Source organism: Rana temporaria, chromosome 2, assembly GCF_905171775.1.
Source record: "Rana temporaria chromosome 2, aRanTem1.1, whole genome shotgun sequence".
In the NCBI taxonomy this organism is placed as follows: Eukaryota; Metazoa; Chordata; class Amphibia; order Anura; family Ranidae; genus Rana; species Rana temporaria.
Window position 1 is genome coordinate 78,698,715 of NC_053490.1, and position 18,654 is coordinate 78,717,368.

The 18,654-nt window shown below is 42.5% G+C and overlaps 1 protein-coding gene across 2 annotated transcripts in view; it reads right to left on the reverse strand.

The window, feature by feature from the left end:
- The window catches only part of BRCA2 (BRCA2 DNA repair associated), an 86,420-nt gene that overhangs the window by 16,446 nt on the left and 51,320 nt on the right, over positions 1–18,654 (reverse strand). For both annotated transcript variants that reach the window (XM_040340439.1, XM_040340440.1), the window contains 8 exons: positions 14,993–15,195; positions 10,918–11,108; positions 9,577–9,761; positions 7,168–7,338; positions 6,459–6,798; positions 3,865–4,020; positions 2,133–2,277; positions 638–762 (listed from right to left, as the gene is read on the reverse strand). In XM_040340439.1, coding sequence (XP_040196373.1) covers positions 638–762; positions 2,133–2,277; positions 3,865–4,020; positions 6,459–6,798; positions 7,168–7,338; positions 9,577–9,761; positions 10,918–11,108; positions 14,993–15,195 — 1,516 coding nt within the window. The remainder of the gene's footprint in view (positions 1–637; positions 763–2,132; positions 2,278–3,864; positions 4,021–6,458; positions 6,799–7,167; positions 7,339–9,576; positions 9,762–10,917; positions 11,109–14,992; positions 15,196–18,654) is intronic.

An 18,654-nucleotide genomic window follows, 5' to 3' on the forward strand; every position in this document is an offset into this window, starting at 1 on the left:
TAGTTATCCCATATAAAGGAGAGAAGGGTCCCAAATAGTGCGATACCGTTTAAATAACATTCTTTTGTTAAAACAAATGGGTACTCAGATATGGGCAAATTCAACAGTGCATTTCATGCTGTCATGCAAAAAACGGAAGTGTGTTGTGGCGTTCTGTCGGATCGCTCGACCCGTTTCTTCGACCTGGAGCGGTGACATCAGGTCGACGAAACCGGTCGAGCAATCCGACAGAACGCCACAACACACTTCCGTTTTTTGCATGACAGCATGAAATGCACTGTTGAATTTGCTCATATGGGAGTACCCATTTGTTTTGATAAAAGCATTATTAAAACGGTATCACACTATTTGGGACCCTTCTCTCCTTTATATGGGATAACTACTGGGAGCACCACCAGGAGCACAGCAATAAAACATTAATAACATTTTTGCAAAAACAAAAAAATGGCTCTAGTTAAGCAGCTACCGGTAATTAAAAAAAACAAACACAACCAGACAATAGAAAAGCACACAGTAAATGTAATGGCTATGTGGACTGGTCACATTTCTTGTTGCCCAGTCTTTACTGCACTATAGCAATTGGAAATAGTTTATTTTCACAAAGCAGACGGCTCCATGAGAAAATGTGCAATCATACCTCCAAGTATCCTGGATCAGGTTCATTCTGAAGGGCCTCATAGATCTCTGCACCATCCTGAAGCGCAGCAATTTGGGTTACACTTAAAGAATTGCGCTTTGTACCTTTTGCTTTACTTTCGCATGCTAAAGAAAGTAAAATACATATAAACTTCTACTTTGTAATCCAGAGTCCACATACATCTGTAAAAGTTCTCATTTGTCTTATTTTAGTTTATGGTTTTGTTCGCTGTGGTTATTCACATTCCTGTACTTGTTCTGTAATGTTGCAGATGTTTTGCTACACACCTAAGAGTAAGTAGAACTAAAGACATGGCTTGGATAACAGCAAAATGTCTTCAAAGTCACAGAACAAGCCCAGTTTAATGTGTGCAAGGTGATACACAAATGAAAAAAATAAAATCCTCCATCCTACATAATTTGTACCCGTCTATCGGTCTTCTCTTCTCTATATCCATTCAAAATGCTGAATTTATAAAGCTGGTCTGAGCTGTCAGAAAACTGGGGGAGGAGAGCAGAAATTACGCTCAGCAGAGCTCAGGGAAGATAGCTCTCAGAGCTGATTGGAGAGAAGAGGCACCACCCCCCTTCTCTGCAATCAGGAACAGAGCTATATAAACAAGCATTTCCCCAGTCTTCCTAGTGACAGGACAGTGACCACCGCTTCCTGTAATCAGAAGCAGTCACACACAGATCATCCCCCTACAGTTAGAAGCACTCCCTAGGGCACACTTAACCCCTTCAGTGCCACCTAGTGGTTAACCCCTTCACTGCCAGTGTAATTTTCACAGTAATCATTGCATTTTTATAGCACCGATCGCTGTAAAAATGTGTCCGCCATAAAGTCGCAGTCACGATAAAAATCGCAGATTGCCGCCATTACTAGTAAAAAATAATAAAAATGCCATAATTCTATTCCCTATTTTGTATACGCTATAACTTTCGCGCAAACCAATCAATATACGCTTATTGCAATTTTTTACCAAAAATATGTAGAAGAATACGTAACGGCCTAAACTGAGCTTCGGACCGGGCCGTGGGTGCGCGCGACCCACGGCTGGGCATTTAAACAGGATGTACCATTCTGCCAACGTATATGTGCAGGAAGCGGTCCTTAAGTGTTTAAATACCACCAAAAGAAAGCTCTATTAGTGTAAAAAAAATTATATACCGTAAATTTAATTTGTGTACAGAGTTGCATGACCAAGCAATTGCCAGTAAAAGTAGCACAGTGCTAAATAGGAAAAAATACCCTGGTCATGAAGGGGGTAAAACCTTCTGAAGGTCAAGTGGTTAATGAAAAAAAAAAAAAAAAAAATATTGCCTCCATCTGCATATATCAGAGATGTTGCTGACAAGTATTATTTACCAATTCTACAACTTCATTTTATCTCAAACCCGACAGCATTTATTCATGCAATCATCTACCTCCCATCTTACTAATTGCAGCATTAATAATTGCTCATTTCCTATTACATGTAATGTTGGTTCCATACCCTCCTGCTGTTCAAACTCTTGCTGAATCTTCAAAAATAAGACTTCCAGATTTTTTTGCTGTTTCAAAGAATGACGTTCTGCTTCTCTTTTCTCTGCTCGGTCATTACGGAATACATACGTGCCGTTGGCCATTTTTTCCATCCACTGAAAAGAAAGGTTTTTTTTTTTTTTCGTTTTTTTTTTTATCCTTAAAATTTCTGGCAACCTCATGAAAATTACTGCTAAATAGATTCTATTCAACATAACATTTGTGGAAGCCGCCATCACCGAGAAGAAACCACAGAATATCAATAAAACTTCAATAAAGTGGGAATTTATTTTTATACATATTGAACTATTAAGCATTTCTAAATCTCATTAAAATGTGAACAGAAAGCATTAACTTTCCAATGACTGATTGGCAAAAACTAAATGTAAAAGTGTTATACAACATTATAAACATGTTTCATTAGTGACAGAACTGCATTAAAGAATACATTCAGACTAAATAAATGGACAATTAGCAAGGATGCGTTTTATCACCTAATATGCGAACAATAGGCCAAATAGCCGGCCTTGCAAGCTATAAATATGTTTTGGACTTTGACCTGTCGGGCCCGTACCACACCCCCCGCTCTCGGGCCCGTACCACACCCCCCGCTCTCGGGCCCGTACCACACCCCCCGCTCTCGGGCCCGTACCACACCCCCCGCTCTCGGGCCCGTACCACACCCCCCGCTCTCGGGCCCGTACCACACCCCCCGCTCTCGGGCCCGTACCACACCCCCCGCTCTCGGGCCCGTACCACACCCCCCGATGTCAGGCCCGTACCACACCCCCCGATGTCAGGCCCGTACCACACCCCCCGATGTCAGGCCCGTACCACACCCCCTGTTGTCAGGTCCATACCACACCCCCTGCTGCCAGGTCCGTACCACATCTCCTGCTGCAGGTCTGTACCACACCCCCACCCCGCTGTCAGGTCTGTACAATGTAGGGACCTGGCAGGGAAAGGGTTAAAGAGGGTACTTGGGGCATTACAGATCCCACTGCTATGGCTTGTAATATTTGCTTTAGCAAAATATTGCCTATTTGTAATGACAAAAGGTACTTCTAGCTCTAAATGTCACCTATAATGCATTTATGAAGACAAGAGGACTGCTAATTTGCAAATTATCCGATTCCCTAAACCAGAGCCCTAGAATTATATGGTGTCTGGGGCTGCTAGAGGAGCACACCGACAGCTGTCACAATGCTGAAAAGAACAGTAGCTAAAAACACTGTTTTCACCATCGATACAATCGTTGTTTACAAGTGCACATTAAATATAAGAAAAAGGGTCATCTAAATGAAGGACAGCAAGGAAAGCCTGGACTGCCAACATTAACCTCAGTTATCTGATATGGGAGAAGTCAATGCTCCCAACACTCATCCCTAATGTGTAAATGGGTTTCTTTCTGCACATCTGAAAAAATGACCACAACAATGATGTGATAAATGAGACTAGAACGCCATTTATTCTATGATGAAGGCATAGGCCGAAACGCGTCAGTTTTTGGATTCTGTTACTGCCATTATGCTGAAATATTTTTTTTCCATGAAGAAGCTGTCGAGTTGCCAGCTTGTAATTGCCAAGAGCACAATCTCATGCCTCTATAGAAGACTACACAATATAAATTTGCAATATTTCTTATCTACCAAGCTATACAAAATTTTTAACCACTATAGGTTTATTTTAAATCCCAAGCTTACCTGTATAGGGTAGATCCTTTGTATGACAATGTCAACGCACCCCACAATGCCACCTTCGGCAAGCAGGGATGATAGAGGAACGCAAAAAGGTCTGGGGTCACAGAAGTACCCAAGCTTGGTATACCAGCGAGCAGGACGAGTACTGTTGGCTGCAAGCTAAGGGAAAAAAATAAAATAAAAATAATTTCGTATAAATGTTTTAGTAAAACCTAAAGTCGTGAACACTTAAGAACACTGCTCCCTGGTGTATACATAAAGTTCTCTGTGTACCATTTTGCTCACTGCTTATAATCTGCATGCATAATTAAGTAATAATGATTATCAGGAAAAGAAAATGTCTGAAGTTCTGGTCAAAGAAAGCACATGGGATTTTGTTACTTTGTAAAATGATCTGGAAATAAAGTGTGTGGCTGACAAAACAAAATAATGATTTAAAATTGAGAAGTCCAGCCTGAGCTTGTTTGGCTGGGCTTCTCCTATGGGTCACAGGCGTGCAATTCGTTTTGCACTCCTGTAACCCGTTTTCAGCAGAGAGTGGACTGAAGTCCGCTCTGTGCCGACATCACAGAAATCAGTCCAGGCACCGCATCATCACAATGGAAGTAGGGATCCGCTAGGTGCCCGGACTGACACCCATCTCAGCAAGCCAATGAGAGAGCCTCAGATGGCTGCTCCCTGCCCCTCCACAGCCCAGCGCTCCAGTGAGCGAGGAGGAGCTGAGTGGAGAGTTGCCGATTGACAGTTAGCAGCTCTCTGCTCAGGGAGCTATGAGAACCAAGCCATCGGCAGTGTTCGATCACTTGGTTCTCAGTGAAGAAGCACCCACAGGGGACAGATGCAGCATTGGACTGCATCCACCTAGGTAAGTATGATGGAGGAAAAAACCCCAAACTCATACTTCTCTTTTAACTGAGGGAAGAGTTCAGGAGGGAACCAGAGAGCATGGATGTCTACTGACCAATAAAAGAAAGGTCTTAAACAGATTTATTCCGCCCAGCTGTCCCATCCTATCAGATTTGTAAAGATCTGCAGATAAATCCAATTTATCACTGTTTGAATGGAAAAGCATGGAACACTGGAAGAAAAATAAGAGAAGCCTAATCTTTTTTATGCCATCAATTTTTACTTGATATGCAATTAGGAAGTTTATTCAGGAAGATCTAGAATTGAGAGGATGATTTATGAAAACTGGAGCTGATGCCCATAGCAAACTGACAGGTTCCATATTTTATTTATTGGAACAAAATATGAAACAAGAAATCCGATTGGCTGTTGTGTACAACTGATTTTTTTTCTCCAATTTATTTTATATCTGCCCTTAGAGATGTGTGCATCCACCATCCGCTTGGCTGGTACCAGGGGTGTCAAAATTTAACTTACAGTGACCAAAGCCTTCACACTTGAAACAAGCATTTTGCTGTTATGGAGATGAAGTGTGGAGTTATTTTGAATGGTCTTAGAGGCCTTTTTTACAATGCATGTCCATTGTTTTTATGAAGCATAATATACAGAGGTTAACCACTTCCCGACCGCCGCATGTAAATGTAGGTCCACAGAATGGCACGTACAGGCAAATGGGCGTACATGTACGTCCTTGCCTTTTAGCAGGTGGGGGGTCCGGTCGGGACCCCCCCCGCTACATGCGGCGGTCGGATTCCCGCGGGGAGCGATCCGGGACAACGGCGCGGCTATTCGTTTATAGCCGCTCCGTCGCGATCGCTCCCCGGAGCTGAAGAACGGGGAGAGCCGTATGTAAACACGGCTTCCCCGTGCTTCACTATGGCGCTGCATCGATCGAGTCATCCCTTATATAGGGAGACTCGATCGATGACGTCAGTCCTACAGCCACACCCCCCTACAGTTGTAAACACACACTAAGTGAACACTAACTCCTACAGCGCCCCCTGTGGTTAACTCCCAAACTGCAACTGTCATTTTCACAATAAACAATGCAATTTAAATGCATTTTTTGCTGTGAAAATGACAATGGTCCCAAAAATGTGTCAAAATTGTCCGAAGTGTCCGCCATAATGTCGCAGTCACGAAAAAAATCGCTGATCGCCGCCATTAGTAGTAAAAAAAAAAAAAAAATTATAAAAATGCAATAAAACTATCCCCTATTTTGTAAACACTATACATTTTGCACAAACCAATCGATAAACGCCTATTGCGATTTTTTTTTACCAAAAATAGGTAGAAGAATACGTATCGGCCTAAACTGAGGAAAAAAAAAATTTTTACATATGTTTTTGGGGGATATTTATTATAGCAAAAAGTAAAAAATATTGAATTTTTTTCAAAATTGTCGCTCTATTTTTGTTTATAGCGCAAAAAATAAAAACCGCAGAGGTGATCAAATACCACCAAAAGAAAGCTCTATTTGTGGGGAAAAAAGGACGCCAATTTTGTTTGGAAGCCACGTCACAGGACCGCGCAATTGTCTGTTAAAGCGACGCAGTGCCGAATCGCAAAACCTGGCCTGGGCATTTAGCTGCCTAAAGGTCCGGGGCTTAAGTGGTTAAATTCATAAGGATCTTCAGATTTTCTCAGTTAGACATTCAAAAAAAAAAAATGCAGAAAACAACAATTTCTACCTTCAACATAAGAGATTCCGGAGCTTCCAGGGGAGTGCATGCCTCTTCTGAACCCACCAATTCTGCCCCATGTATTATTATTTTCTGACCAACGAACAACCGCCTTCTGTGGAGCAATGCAGTTAGCGAAGTGTCCAACAAAGCCTTGATTCCATACCAGCCATCGGTCACCTCTATGACAGCAGGACCTTGCTTAGTATCTTTGGACTCACTCTTATCATTGCCTCCCCAGGAAATGACTTTAGAAACACAAAGCACAAGGGTCTTGGCGGCTGTGTCATCTCTCTCCATGATCCTCTTGAGAGCTGATCTCCGGCTTTTATCAATTTCCACTTCATACCTTAGAAAAGAACATTTCTCAGTTGTACTGTTATTTGTATTTAGAGATGGCATATTCATGTTATACTTACATTAAATTTATGTCAATCTCATGCAAATCTGCCTAACTCTGTACTGCTTGGCAGCAGGCATTAATCCCTTAAAGGAGAAGTACAGCCAAAGCTCAGACTGAACCCGGAATATGACTGTTTGTTGTGGGCGACACAGAAGATTCCTTCTTCCAGGAACCAATTATCTCTAGAAACAGCTATTCACCATGCACCGCCTTTGAAAGACCGGAACCTCACCAATGACAATGTAGCTAGGCGGTTAGTCCTTTAACTGAAGGACTCCAATGGATTCAAACATAGACAGATAATATAATACGGACCTGTATTTGAGCTGTAATAGGACCCGCTCTGGTGTCAGACATCTTCCTGCAAACTGTTCAGGGAACATGACCTCCATTGCAGCCAGTTTCCACACAATCCACCTATAGTGATTGTACACCCATTCTGAGGAGATCAGCTTCGGATCCACGCCTGTGGTGTCACATAGAGCTCTGTTGGGAGAGGCCATTTTTAGCAAAATGCACAGTAAAGGTAAAAAAAGCTTTAATAAACCTCTCTTCCCATCTTTAGCAACCATACAGTGAGGAAAAAGGCAGAGCGACAGAAAACCAGCAGGGGGTTCAATTCCTTCTCTAGGCTAATGTTTTACTGTAAACCTCTATTATTTGAGAATATTGGGAACAGCACAAAGGCTGATCTTCAAACCATGTATACTGTATTTTGGCAAATAAACTAAAACTTGTCAAATACCAATACCAGTTGGTTGTCCACGTGAAAATGATCTAACTATGAAAGAGGCCATCTTGTCATGCATTTTTTTTATTTATTTTTTATATACTTTAGAAACTAAACTGCGCTATCCAGGAGAAAAGCCACTTTGGGGGAATTTCAGCTTGAGTTACTGAACTTCATAATCAATGAGCTTTTTATAACAAAGTAGCAAAGCAGAAACAGGAAAATATGTAATAAGACGACAAAAGATCCACCTGCTGTCTGCATAGACAACTAGAGAACATTAAGTATTTCATACTTGACCAATCCAAAAAACAATATTTTTGACAATGTAAAATTCTTAAAAAAGGTAAAACTTGTTTTCTTAATCATTCATTAAGGGCCAGTTCACACCAGACGCAGTTCCGTACGCATTTTTTCTGCACTAAAAATGCATGCACATTGCTTTCCATGTATTCCAATGGCTCTAGTTCACACCGTGCAGTCAGTTTCCGGTGCAGAAATTAACCAGAAACTGGCTGCATGGTGTGAACTAGAGCCATTGGAATACATAAAAAACACTGTGCATGCATTTTGTGCAGAAAAAATGCACATGGAACTGAACGGAACTGCGTCTGGTGTGAACTGGCCCTTAATGTGGCCTGAATATTACAACAGCCAGCCAATATAATTGGTCATATGGGATTGCCTCAAAAGGAGGACACTGTCAAACCCAAAAGCCTCATGCAAAAGTGGAGGGTTGAACAGCTTCCGGACTGCAGAATCTGAACTCAGGAGCATAAGTTAAAGAGTTTTTCCTGTGGAAAGAAACCCCTGGACTGAGCAGTATCTAGGAGTAGACCTAGGTAGTCCTTATGACAAGATAGTTCCAGCACCGACTTTTTGAGGTTCAAGAGTCTGAACATTGTTTTAGATGCTGTCCAGAGTCCGAGCTGACTTTTATTTAACTATAGGCCGGGCAGGAGCGCTCTAGTTCTAGGTGGCAGTCATGTGACATACTCCCCATACTGTGGTGTGATCTGTCATGAAAGATCAGTGTACCGGCCCGCTGCGAGTACCATGTGATCACTGAGACCAATCACAGCGGATCACATGACAATTGTACACAATGGTTGGCATCCATTCATTGTGTACTATTGTGTCGATCTATGCGATTGGTCATAGTAACCACATGTTACAGACCGGGCCAATCATAGCCCATCTGTACCAAGTGATTTGCTGTGGCTCGCTTATATTCACTCTTCAAAGTAATCATAGTGTTCAAATACTGTCACAGGTGTCCCTGATCACTCCACACCATCTATATGAGGACGCTGTACTGAACTGATGACAGCATGTAAAAAATTAAAAAAATAAAATTGAAAGAAAGGGGTCTTTAGGGGGATATTTGTACTGTCCTGGCATTTTTGGGCCACAATATTGAATTATAATAATACTAAATTGTTGGAGGGTATTAAAGGATATATAAATCTTTTGTTTCCATTGTATTAAAAATAAAACCCAAACTGAAGCCCCCAGCCACCACATACTGTGTAGCCATCAATCACATGTGCCTTTACTTTCTTTTCTTCCACCAGTCTACCACTGCTTGGTCCTTGCTAAAATCCTGTCCAAATACAGACTAATACCCTATGGTTGACACGTGCACCCTGCTAGGCATGTTCCCCTGTGGTCAGCAATTAAGCCCATCATTGGCTGTTTGGGAACCAAGTACTGCATTGGTGGAGGGTAAGGGGAATACGAATGTATGCTTCATACTGGGGTTACAGCAAGGCCGTCAGTACATTTTCAATATATATATATATATATTAATATTACACACACACACCTTTTACAGTGTATGCTGGTTTATTATAACAAGTGTAAAAGCAAATATTCATTTTTTTACATGCTACCCTTCCATTGAAGTTAAGCATGCCAGAAAACATGCCATCTGATATCCACCATTTGGGTTTTCACATCAATCCAACATGGAAAGAAGTGAAACACAGCATTACCTGTAGAACTCCTCCCTGCCAGCAGTCAGTTTATCAGAAGGTATCAGCCAACCACCATCTGCGATCTGCACTCCACCACCAGACAGACAGCTCTTTGTGAAATAATCCAAACAATGGAAGTCAAAAATCTTGGCTGTCTCACTGTCGATTCCAATATGGTTTTTTAAAACGCCAAACCTGTACAACTGAATAAAATATCACACAAATAGTCTTTATAGTCAATAGATAAAGAGATAGCCCGCCCGCCCCTAAAAATGACACTTAAATGTATTATGCAGAATTAAGTTATAAAAACAACAACTGTATCTGTGCCCACCAATGCAGGCTGAGTGTGTCCACCATGCAGCCTTGTGCCCAGTGCCCACAATGCAGTCTTGTGCCCACCAATGCAGCCTTGTGCCCAGTGCCCACCAATGCAGTCTTGTGCCCACCAATGCATCCTTGTATCCATTATGCAGCCTTGTGCCCACAAATGCAGCCTTGTGCTCACCAATGCATCCTTGTTTCCATCATGCAGCCTTGTGCCCACCAATGCATCCTTGTTTCCATCATGCAGCCTTGTGCCCAGTGCCCCTCATGCAGCCTTGTGCCCAGTGCCCCTCATGCAGCCTTGTGCCCACCAATGCAGCCTACCTGTGCAGCTGAGGAGAGGAACAGGAGAGCCACCCGGGTGTTCAGAGCGCAGCACGGGGAACACAACGATAACAGCTTTAATTTCAACAGCCGTCTTCCCGCCGCTCAACATCATATACAGCCCCGCCCCCTGGCTGGTGAACTTTGATTGACAGATCACCCGTCACTGGGATTGGACGGGTGATCTGTCTTTTAAAGTCCCGGGACCAGGAGGAGAGGCTGTATCTGACAGGAGCGGCGGGGAACACGGCTATTGAAATGAAAACTGTTATCACTGTGTTCCCCGCGCTGCGCTCTGAACACCTGGGCGGCCCTCACTTTTTCTTCCCCTCCATGACCACTGGGAGAAGGACTCCCATTTCACACAAGCTGACGGCTCCCACCCGCTCCCAGGCAGCCCTTCCCCACCAGCCCTCAAAATCCACTTGCAAAATGCAAGTGGATTTTTTGAGGGCTGTATATAATATTTATATATCACACATATATACACACAATCTGCTACTAAGGTGAGGCTGTGGAAGACCGTTTCATGTCACAGATCATACACCATGAGCACTGCCACAAGACACAAGGTAGTTAATGCATCAGAAAGCTCACAGATGTTCTGTCTGCTCCAGCTTTTTGACACTCCTAAATGAAAAATATCACTGAAATTCTGCTGAAAAATGAATGTGTTTTTTCCCCCCAATTTAGGGGTTAAGACTATACCTGTTCCTTTGGGTACATTGTAGGCAGCTTCCCTTGTACTGCTGAAATCAGTGTAATTCTGTCCGTAGACGTGGCTTTTAGTCCATACAATGATCCCGAGTATGGTTTAATGTTCTGCCTTTGTTTCTTTCGTACTCTCATTTCTTGCAGGTCTCTGGCACAATGTAGACTTGCAAGCAATTGGGAAACATCTTGTAACAGAGAAAAAAAATAAAATATTGAGACCATTCAGTAAAAAAAGGACTTTTGTACTTGCCATAAACCCTTTTTCAATGGAAGGGCAGCATAACCTTAGTTACAGAAGGGTTAGACACTGGCAAACAAACTGTAGGTCAGCTCAGAAAACGTCTCACAACCAGCATGCCTTGATTTTGTAGCAAAGCAGTAGAAAGGACATAATTATAAAACCTGTGTCCCTCAATGGGCTAAAAAGAATATGAATTTAGGGGGAGAACTAGGCTTCATATCAAAAGGGTTAAAAGCTGCCCTCCTGCATTGTATGTTAATGAGGACAGTCCATGGGACAGATTGACTATAATAGCAGCCAAACATACATCAATATTTAGCCAGTTCAGCATGGACCGTCAGGATTTCGGTCCACATATGGGCAGACTGGTTGTAAATTAGCCTGACGTTTTTTTCCCCCCAAACAATCAGTGCCGTCGGCAACACTGAACAGTGTGTTCTGATGGCGGAGAAGAACACAATAGCACAGCATGAGCGATTCCGGAATCCGTTTTTTTTTTCATTCAACTCACTGGTTGAAAGAAACAACTCACCGTTTTACACTGGTTCAGTGCTTAGTCACGACTAAGCACTGAACCAGTGTGAAACGCGTAAGCTGTTCTTTTCCCGATTTTTGCTGTTTTCCTGTGGTGCATTTTCTATTGATTTTACCAATAAAGACAACTTAAGAGGTTTTTTTTGGAGTGCGGCTCTTCATCCTTTTGAAATTTCTACCATTTGCCTAGTGCATTGCCCGCACCCTTGGTTTCCTGAGAAGTTCTTGATTGCTTAGCAGACCCACCTGGAGCGGTGACTCCCTTCCCCTGAGGTGCAGACTACAGGCCAAAACATAGGGCAATAAACTGCTAGTGCAGTGACCCCACATCAAAGCGTTGAATTACTGATGCACTGGAAATATGGGGACATGCAAGTAAGCATTTCTAAAATCCAGAGAAGCCAGGACTCGAATGAGGAGATTCAGAACTGAAACTGAAATACAAAATTGGGCAAAAACCTGCCTTTGGGCTTGAAAATGATAAACTGGTTGACAATGACACCTTGATTGGAAGTAAGAAACCAAAGAGGACACAGGGAATGCAGCTCCAGTCAATAGCCCTAAAAGACCACCTCCCACCCGACTCCCCACAGCACCTAAGAAGCAAACTGTCTAAGAGTGCACAGAGTTCAACAAATATTACGCTACTCTGGAAAGTGGGGACCCAAGGCTGGAAATGGCACTGGTAAAAGTAACAAGCTGATGCTTGGGCAGCAGGAATAGGACAGCAGTGTGGAAATGCTTCCTCAACACCAGGGCTTGACAAATTTGCTGGGAATCTAGGAGCCAGCAAAAAAAGTTAGGAGCAAGGAACGCGCCCCGTCCCGCCAAGCTTGCGTGCAGAAGCGAACGCATACTCACGTAGAGGCCGCACATGAAAGCGGTGTTCAAACCACACATGGGAGGTATCGCCGCAATTGGTAGAGCGAGACCAATAATTCTAGACCTCCTCTAACTCAAAACATGCAACCTGTAGAATTTTTTAAACGTTACCTATGGAGATTTTAAAGGGTAAAAGTTTGTCGCCATTCCACGAGCGGACGCAATTTTGAAGCGTGACATGTTGGGTATCAATTTACTCGGCGTAACATTATCTTTCACAATATAAAATAAATTCTGCTAACTTTACTGTTGTCTTATTTTTTAAAGTAAAAAAAGTGTATTTTTTCCCAAAAAAGTGCGCTTGTAAGATCGCTGCGCACATACGGTGTGACAAAAAGTATTGCAATGACCGCCATTTTATTCTCTAGGGTGTTAAAATAAAAAATGTATATATATATATATATATATATATATATATATATATATATATATATATATATAAATATATAATGTTTAGGGGTTCTAACTTCTAAGTAAATGGAAGGAGATGGAAACAGGCAGGGAAGCTCCATTAGCATTGCTGGTTGTCTTGACATACCAACGGCCACCACAAGAGGGCGCCAGATTCAAGAAGGAACCATAGGACTGCAGAAGGCTGCGGCCTCAATTACCGGCTGGCGCGATTTGATCGCGAGGGGGGTGTGCACAGAGACAGGGTACCCCAGCTGTGCCACCCCAAGCGCCAGGTCGCTAATTCTAGTCGCAATTGTGACCTGGTGCCCAGGGTTTGTCGAGCCCTGCTCAACACTATGGTGGTAAAGGATGCAAAGCACAAGCAACATTCCACCCAAGAGATGACTTCTGTACTCAGTTTAACGGCGTTCACCTCTTCCTCTGCAAAACCTGCAGGAATGAGGGGAGAAAAATGCTTAAAGCGGAGGTTCACCCGCACATGACACTATTTCCCCCTAGATGGATGCTCGTTTTGTCTAGGGGAATCGGCTAGTTGTTTTAAAATATGATCCGTACTTACCGTTTACGAGATGCATCTTCTCCGCCGCTTCCGGGTATGGGCTGCGGGACTGGGCGTTCCTATTTTGATTGACAGTCTTCCGAGAGGCTTCCGACGGTCGCATCCATCGCGTCACGATTTTCCGAAAGAAGCTGAACGTCGGTGCGCAGGGGCAGTATAGAGCCGCACCGACGTTCGGCTTCTTTCGGCTACGAGTGACGCGATGGATGCGACCGTCGGAAGCCTCTCGGAAGACTGTCAATCAAGAAGGAACGCCCGCTCCCGAAGACCCATACCCGGAAGCGACGGAGGAGATGCATCTCGAAAACGGTAAGTACGGATCATATTTTCAAACAACTAGCCGATTCCCCTAGACAAAACGAGCATCCATCTAAGGGGAAAACATAAAAAAAAACATAATTGGGTGAACTCCCGCTTTAACAACCTAAGTCACTGAAGTAGCTTCTGGTGCTCAGCCCTAACCGGCCCATCAACCAAGGAAGTCTTCCGAGAAAAAGCAAGAGCTGAGGTAATGTCGATTGCTCTAGATTTAAAAAAGCTCACCTTAACCGAAACAGAGTCTGGAAAGCACCCTACACCCCAAAAGGTCACTTTCAACCTCTACCCACATGTGCAGTCCAGTGGGGTCTGGAAGTGGTACTCTAAACTCAGGCTGAGGTTGATCTTGCCAGAAAGCTCTCCAAGACACATAGAGGGTTATTTACTAAAGGCAAATCTACTTTGCACTACAACTGCAAAGTCCACGTGGAAGTGCAGTTGCTGTAGATCTGAGGGGGACAGGCAAGGAAAATAAAAAAAAGGCATTTTAGCTTGCACATGTTTGGATGATAAAATCAGCAGAGCTTCCCCTTATTTCAGATCTACAGCGACTGCACTTCCAAGTGCACTTTTAGTGAAAAGTGGATTTGCCTTTCGTTAAAAAACATAAAAAAAAAAACATAGCTTCACCAGTGATGTAAAGAAGAGTATCAATTGAGGGGAAAAAAATTGAAGGAAAAAAACATACACAGCAGAACTACAGGAATGAGGTCCACCCTTCTAGGACACTAGTAAGCAACTGCTGATCGTGGGAGTGGTTACCCTTGTCTGGCCTATAGTTTGCCAATGTTCAATCCTCCTGAAGGAGGCAGAATAACCTGAATAAACAAACAATAAACATGAAAGAATTCTCCTTTCGTTACTATTCTGGATTTTATTTACTTATGGCAAGATGTAAAGAAAGCCCTCCCCAATGAGAACAGAAAACCATTAAAGATCTGATAGAAGTTCTATCTATTTCCAACTCTATTCAAAACAAAAGACAGAATATAAAAAAAAAAAAAAAGTTTTATTGCAAACCACACACCTTTTTTGTATCCCCACTATCATAAATATTCTACAGTAAGCAAAATATGCCTACCTGGATCCAAGTTCTGAACACTTTTCATGCTCCAACTTACCCGCACTGTTGTGTGGTTCTAGGTCATCTTGGTCACTTGTCCATTCCTCAGATGTGCCAGTAGCTGGTTTGTAAGAAGGTATGTCTTTCAGTTGCCTTCCATCATCAGAAGCATCAGCAGAAATGTCTGACGAGGAATGTCGAAAAGCAGCAGATCTAGTAATAAGCTGAGATTTCTGGGCTTCCTTGTTTCCAGCAGAAAAGCTGAAAGAAATTAAGTGTTTCCAATTGATCATAGAATAGCCACCAAATCGAATAAAAGATTTACAAAGCTCTTGTACTAAGCACAGGGAATGCATGTTACAAATGATATCTCATACACCAAGTTTCACACAATTACATAACCATGTATGTTACACTATGGCTACCGTGTATTATTAAAACAGGAGGGGTTCACCCTAAAAAAAATAAAAAGTTTTTTGTCTATCATGCCATGCAGCATACTAGCGTCAGCTACAGTATGCATTTATTTTATTTTTTCCGCTGTACTCACTGTGTAATCCGTTTCAGACTCCTTTGGGGAGTAGGCGTTCCTATCAAGAGGGGAACGTGATTGACGGCCAGCTATGGCGCGCCACGCTTCCCGGAAATAGCCGAAATAGGACTTGGCTCTTCACGGCGCCTGCGCAGTCAGCTCCTAGTCTGTGCGCAGGCGCCGTGAAGAGCCGAGACCTACTCCGGGTATTTTCGGGAATCGTGACGCGCCATAGCCGGCCGTCAATCATGTTCCCCTCTTGATAGGAACGCCTATTCCCCACGGGTGTCTAAAATGAAACTATTGGATAACACAGTGAGTACAGCGCAAAAAAATAAAATAAAGGCATACTGTAGCTGAGGCTAGTATGCTGCATGGCAGAAAGTAGTTTTATAGGGTGAACCTCCACTTTAAGTTCCATTTGTGACCTTGGGGCTTTGTTACACAGATGTCGCCATTAATTTAACATGTCATTGGGACACCGCACATGCGCGTGTATATATATATATATATATATATATATATATATATATATATATATATATATATATACACACACACACACACACACACACACACACACACACACTAACACACAGTACAATTTGTTTTAGATGAAGAAAATCAGGATATTCTCATTATATGGAGAGATCTATTGACAGGAAAGGATTAAAAAACTATTCCAGATCCTTCATTGGACTTGCCCAAGAATGGACCCGTCGTTTATAAATAACATGCAACAATGAAGATTTATGCTGGTCTTGTACATTTATTGCAGGAAACCCATAGACATTACATGAGAGACCATCAGCACCAGTGATGAGCACGAGAAGACTGAACCAGACATCCGATTTTGAAAGAAAGAGATTTTCAGACGATTGTGATTTCCTTTGAAAAAAGTGGTCTTGAAATGTCTAGCAGCATTTTCCCATTCCAGGGACAAATCTCAAATATTATAAATGAAAGACAAAATACAAACTTCAGAAGTTGTATAATGTATTCTATTGTTTCCAAATATGCGTGGCCTTGGTCACACAATTTTTTTTGTAGAAATACTAATTACTCGAAATTTGTTTGTTCTGTTATACAAGAAAAATCTAGGTGCTTGTCTCTTCAGATATTTTTGCATGAACGGTCATGATCGGCTCTCGAAAGCTGTGTACCGTACTAACAAACAGATTATCGGACAAATCGCTACGAATGCTTTCTTTCCCCATCCGATATTCTCATTGGTGTTGATTTACTAAAGGCAAATCCACTTTGCACTGCACTGGAAGCATTCATACTACGAAGAGATAGGATCTACACAAAGTAAAATTAAAGGGTCACTAAAGGAATTTTTTTTTTTAGCTAAATAGCTTCCTTTACCTTGCTGCAGTCCTGGTTTCATGTCCTCATTGTTCGTTTTTGCATTCATGTTGCTGTAAATCCTCTCTGTTCTGGACACTTCCTGGTTGCCTGTTTCCTGATGACCACAGTACTGGGAGATTTCTCACGGTGGTCACTAATCAAGGAGGTGTGAGTAAAACTAAACTGGATTGGTGCTGAGGAGTTTTAGACAAAGTATCACTGCTCTCTATTGGCTGACTGCCCTCTAGTGGCTCTCTGTACATCAGAGAACCAGGAAACAACAGCAAAAACGAAACTACACTGCAGGCACATTATATGATTGTTTTTTTATCTATTTTTAATCATTTTTAAAAGGAATCGGTTAACTATTATGTCTCTATGCCCTGTAAACAGTCATTTCAGCAAAAAAAAAAATTTCCTTTAGTGACCCTTTAACTTATTAGTGCTTTAACCACTTCCCGACCCGCCTGCCGTACATATACTGTGGTAAGTTACCTGTATGTGATTTTGTCAATAGCAACTGGGGGGCGCATGCGTCGCCAGAGCCACAATTGTGTGTCGATTGGCCACAGGGGGAGCCAATGAGCAGACCGCCTTGCTGTCAGGCATGGACACTCTGATCTAGTGTTCCTGCTAACCAGGAACACGGATCAGAGAGTGTCCATACAATGAGCCCATCCCCCACACACAGTTAGAAACACATTGAGGGAACACTGTTAACCCTTTGTTTGCCCCTGTTGACCCCTTCACTGTCAGTGTCCGTGCATATTTTTAGCACTGATCACTGTAAAAATGTCACTGGTTCCCAAAAAAAAAGTGTCAACTAGGTGTCCGATCTGTCCGCTGCAATCCCCTTAAAAAAAATAAAAAAAAAATCGCTGATCACTTTCATTACAAGTAAAAAAATAAAAATGCCATAAAAATATACCCTATTTTGTAGGCGCTATAACTTTTGCGTACACCAATCAATATACGCTTATCTGGATTTTTATTTTACCAAGTATATGTACCAGAATATATATTGACGTAAATTGATGAAGAAAAAGAGATTTTTAATACAGCTTACCTGTAAAATCTTTTTCTTGGAGTACATCACGGGACACAGAGCGGCATTCATTACTATATGGGTTATATGGAGTACCTTCAGGTGTAGACACTGGCAATCTCAAACAGGAAATGCCCCTCCCTATATAACCCCCTCCCATAGGAGGAGTACCTCAGTTTTGTAGCAAGCAGTATGCCTCCCAAAATGGTCCTCAAAAAAGAGGGGTGGGAGCTCTGTGTCCCGTGATGTACTCCAAGAAAAAGATTTTACAGGTAAGCTGTATTAAAAATCTCTTTTTCTTTATCGTACATCACGGGACACAGAGCGGCATTCATTACTATATGGGATGTCCCAAAGCAATGCTTACAATGAGGGGAGGGAGAACATCTCCAAGACAAAAGGATTTAATTTAGAGATATACTCAAATCATAATAAATCCAACTTAGTTGAGAAAAATAAAATTTTTAAATTTAACTCGAACAAGAGGAGCCCCCGGAATCCGAGGGTCTCAAACTGCAGCCTGCAGCACTGCCTGCCCGAAGGCAGTATCAGTATTCCTTCTTACGTCCAACTTGTAGAATTTTGTAAACGTGTGGACAGAAGACCAGGTTGCCGCCTTGCAAACTTGAGCCATAGAGATCTGGTGGTGTGCTGCCCAGGAGGCGCCCATGGCTCTAGTAGAATGAGCCTTTAATGATACTGGAGGAGGCAACCCTTTCAAGCCGTAGGCCTGAGTGATTAATTGCTTAATCCACCTAGAAATGGTGGACTTTGCAGCTGCCTGCCCCTTCTT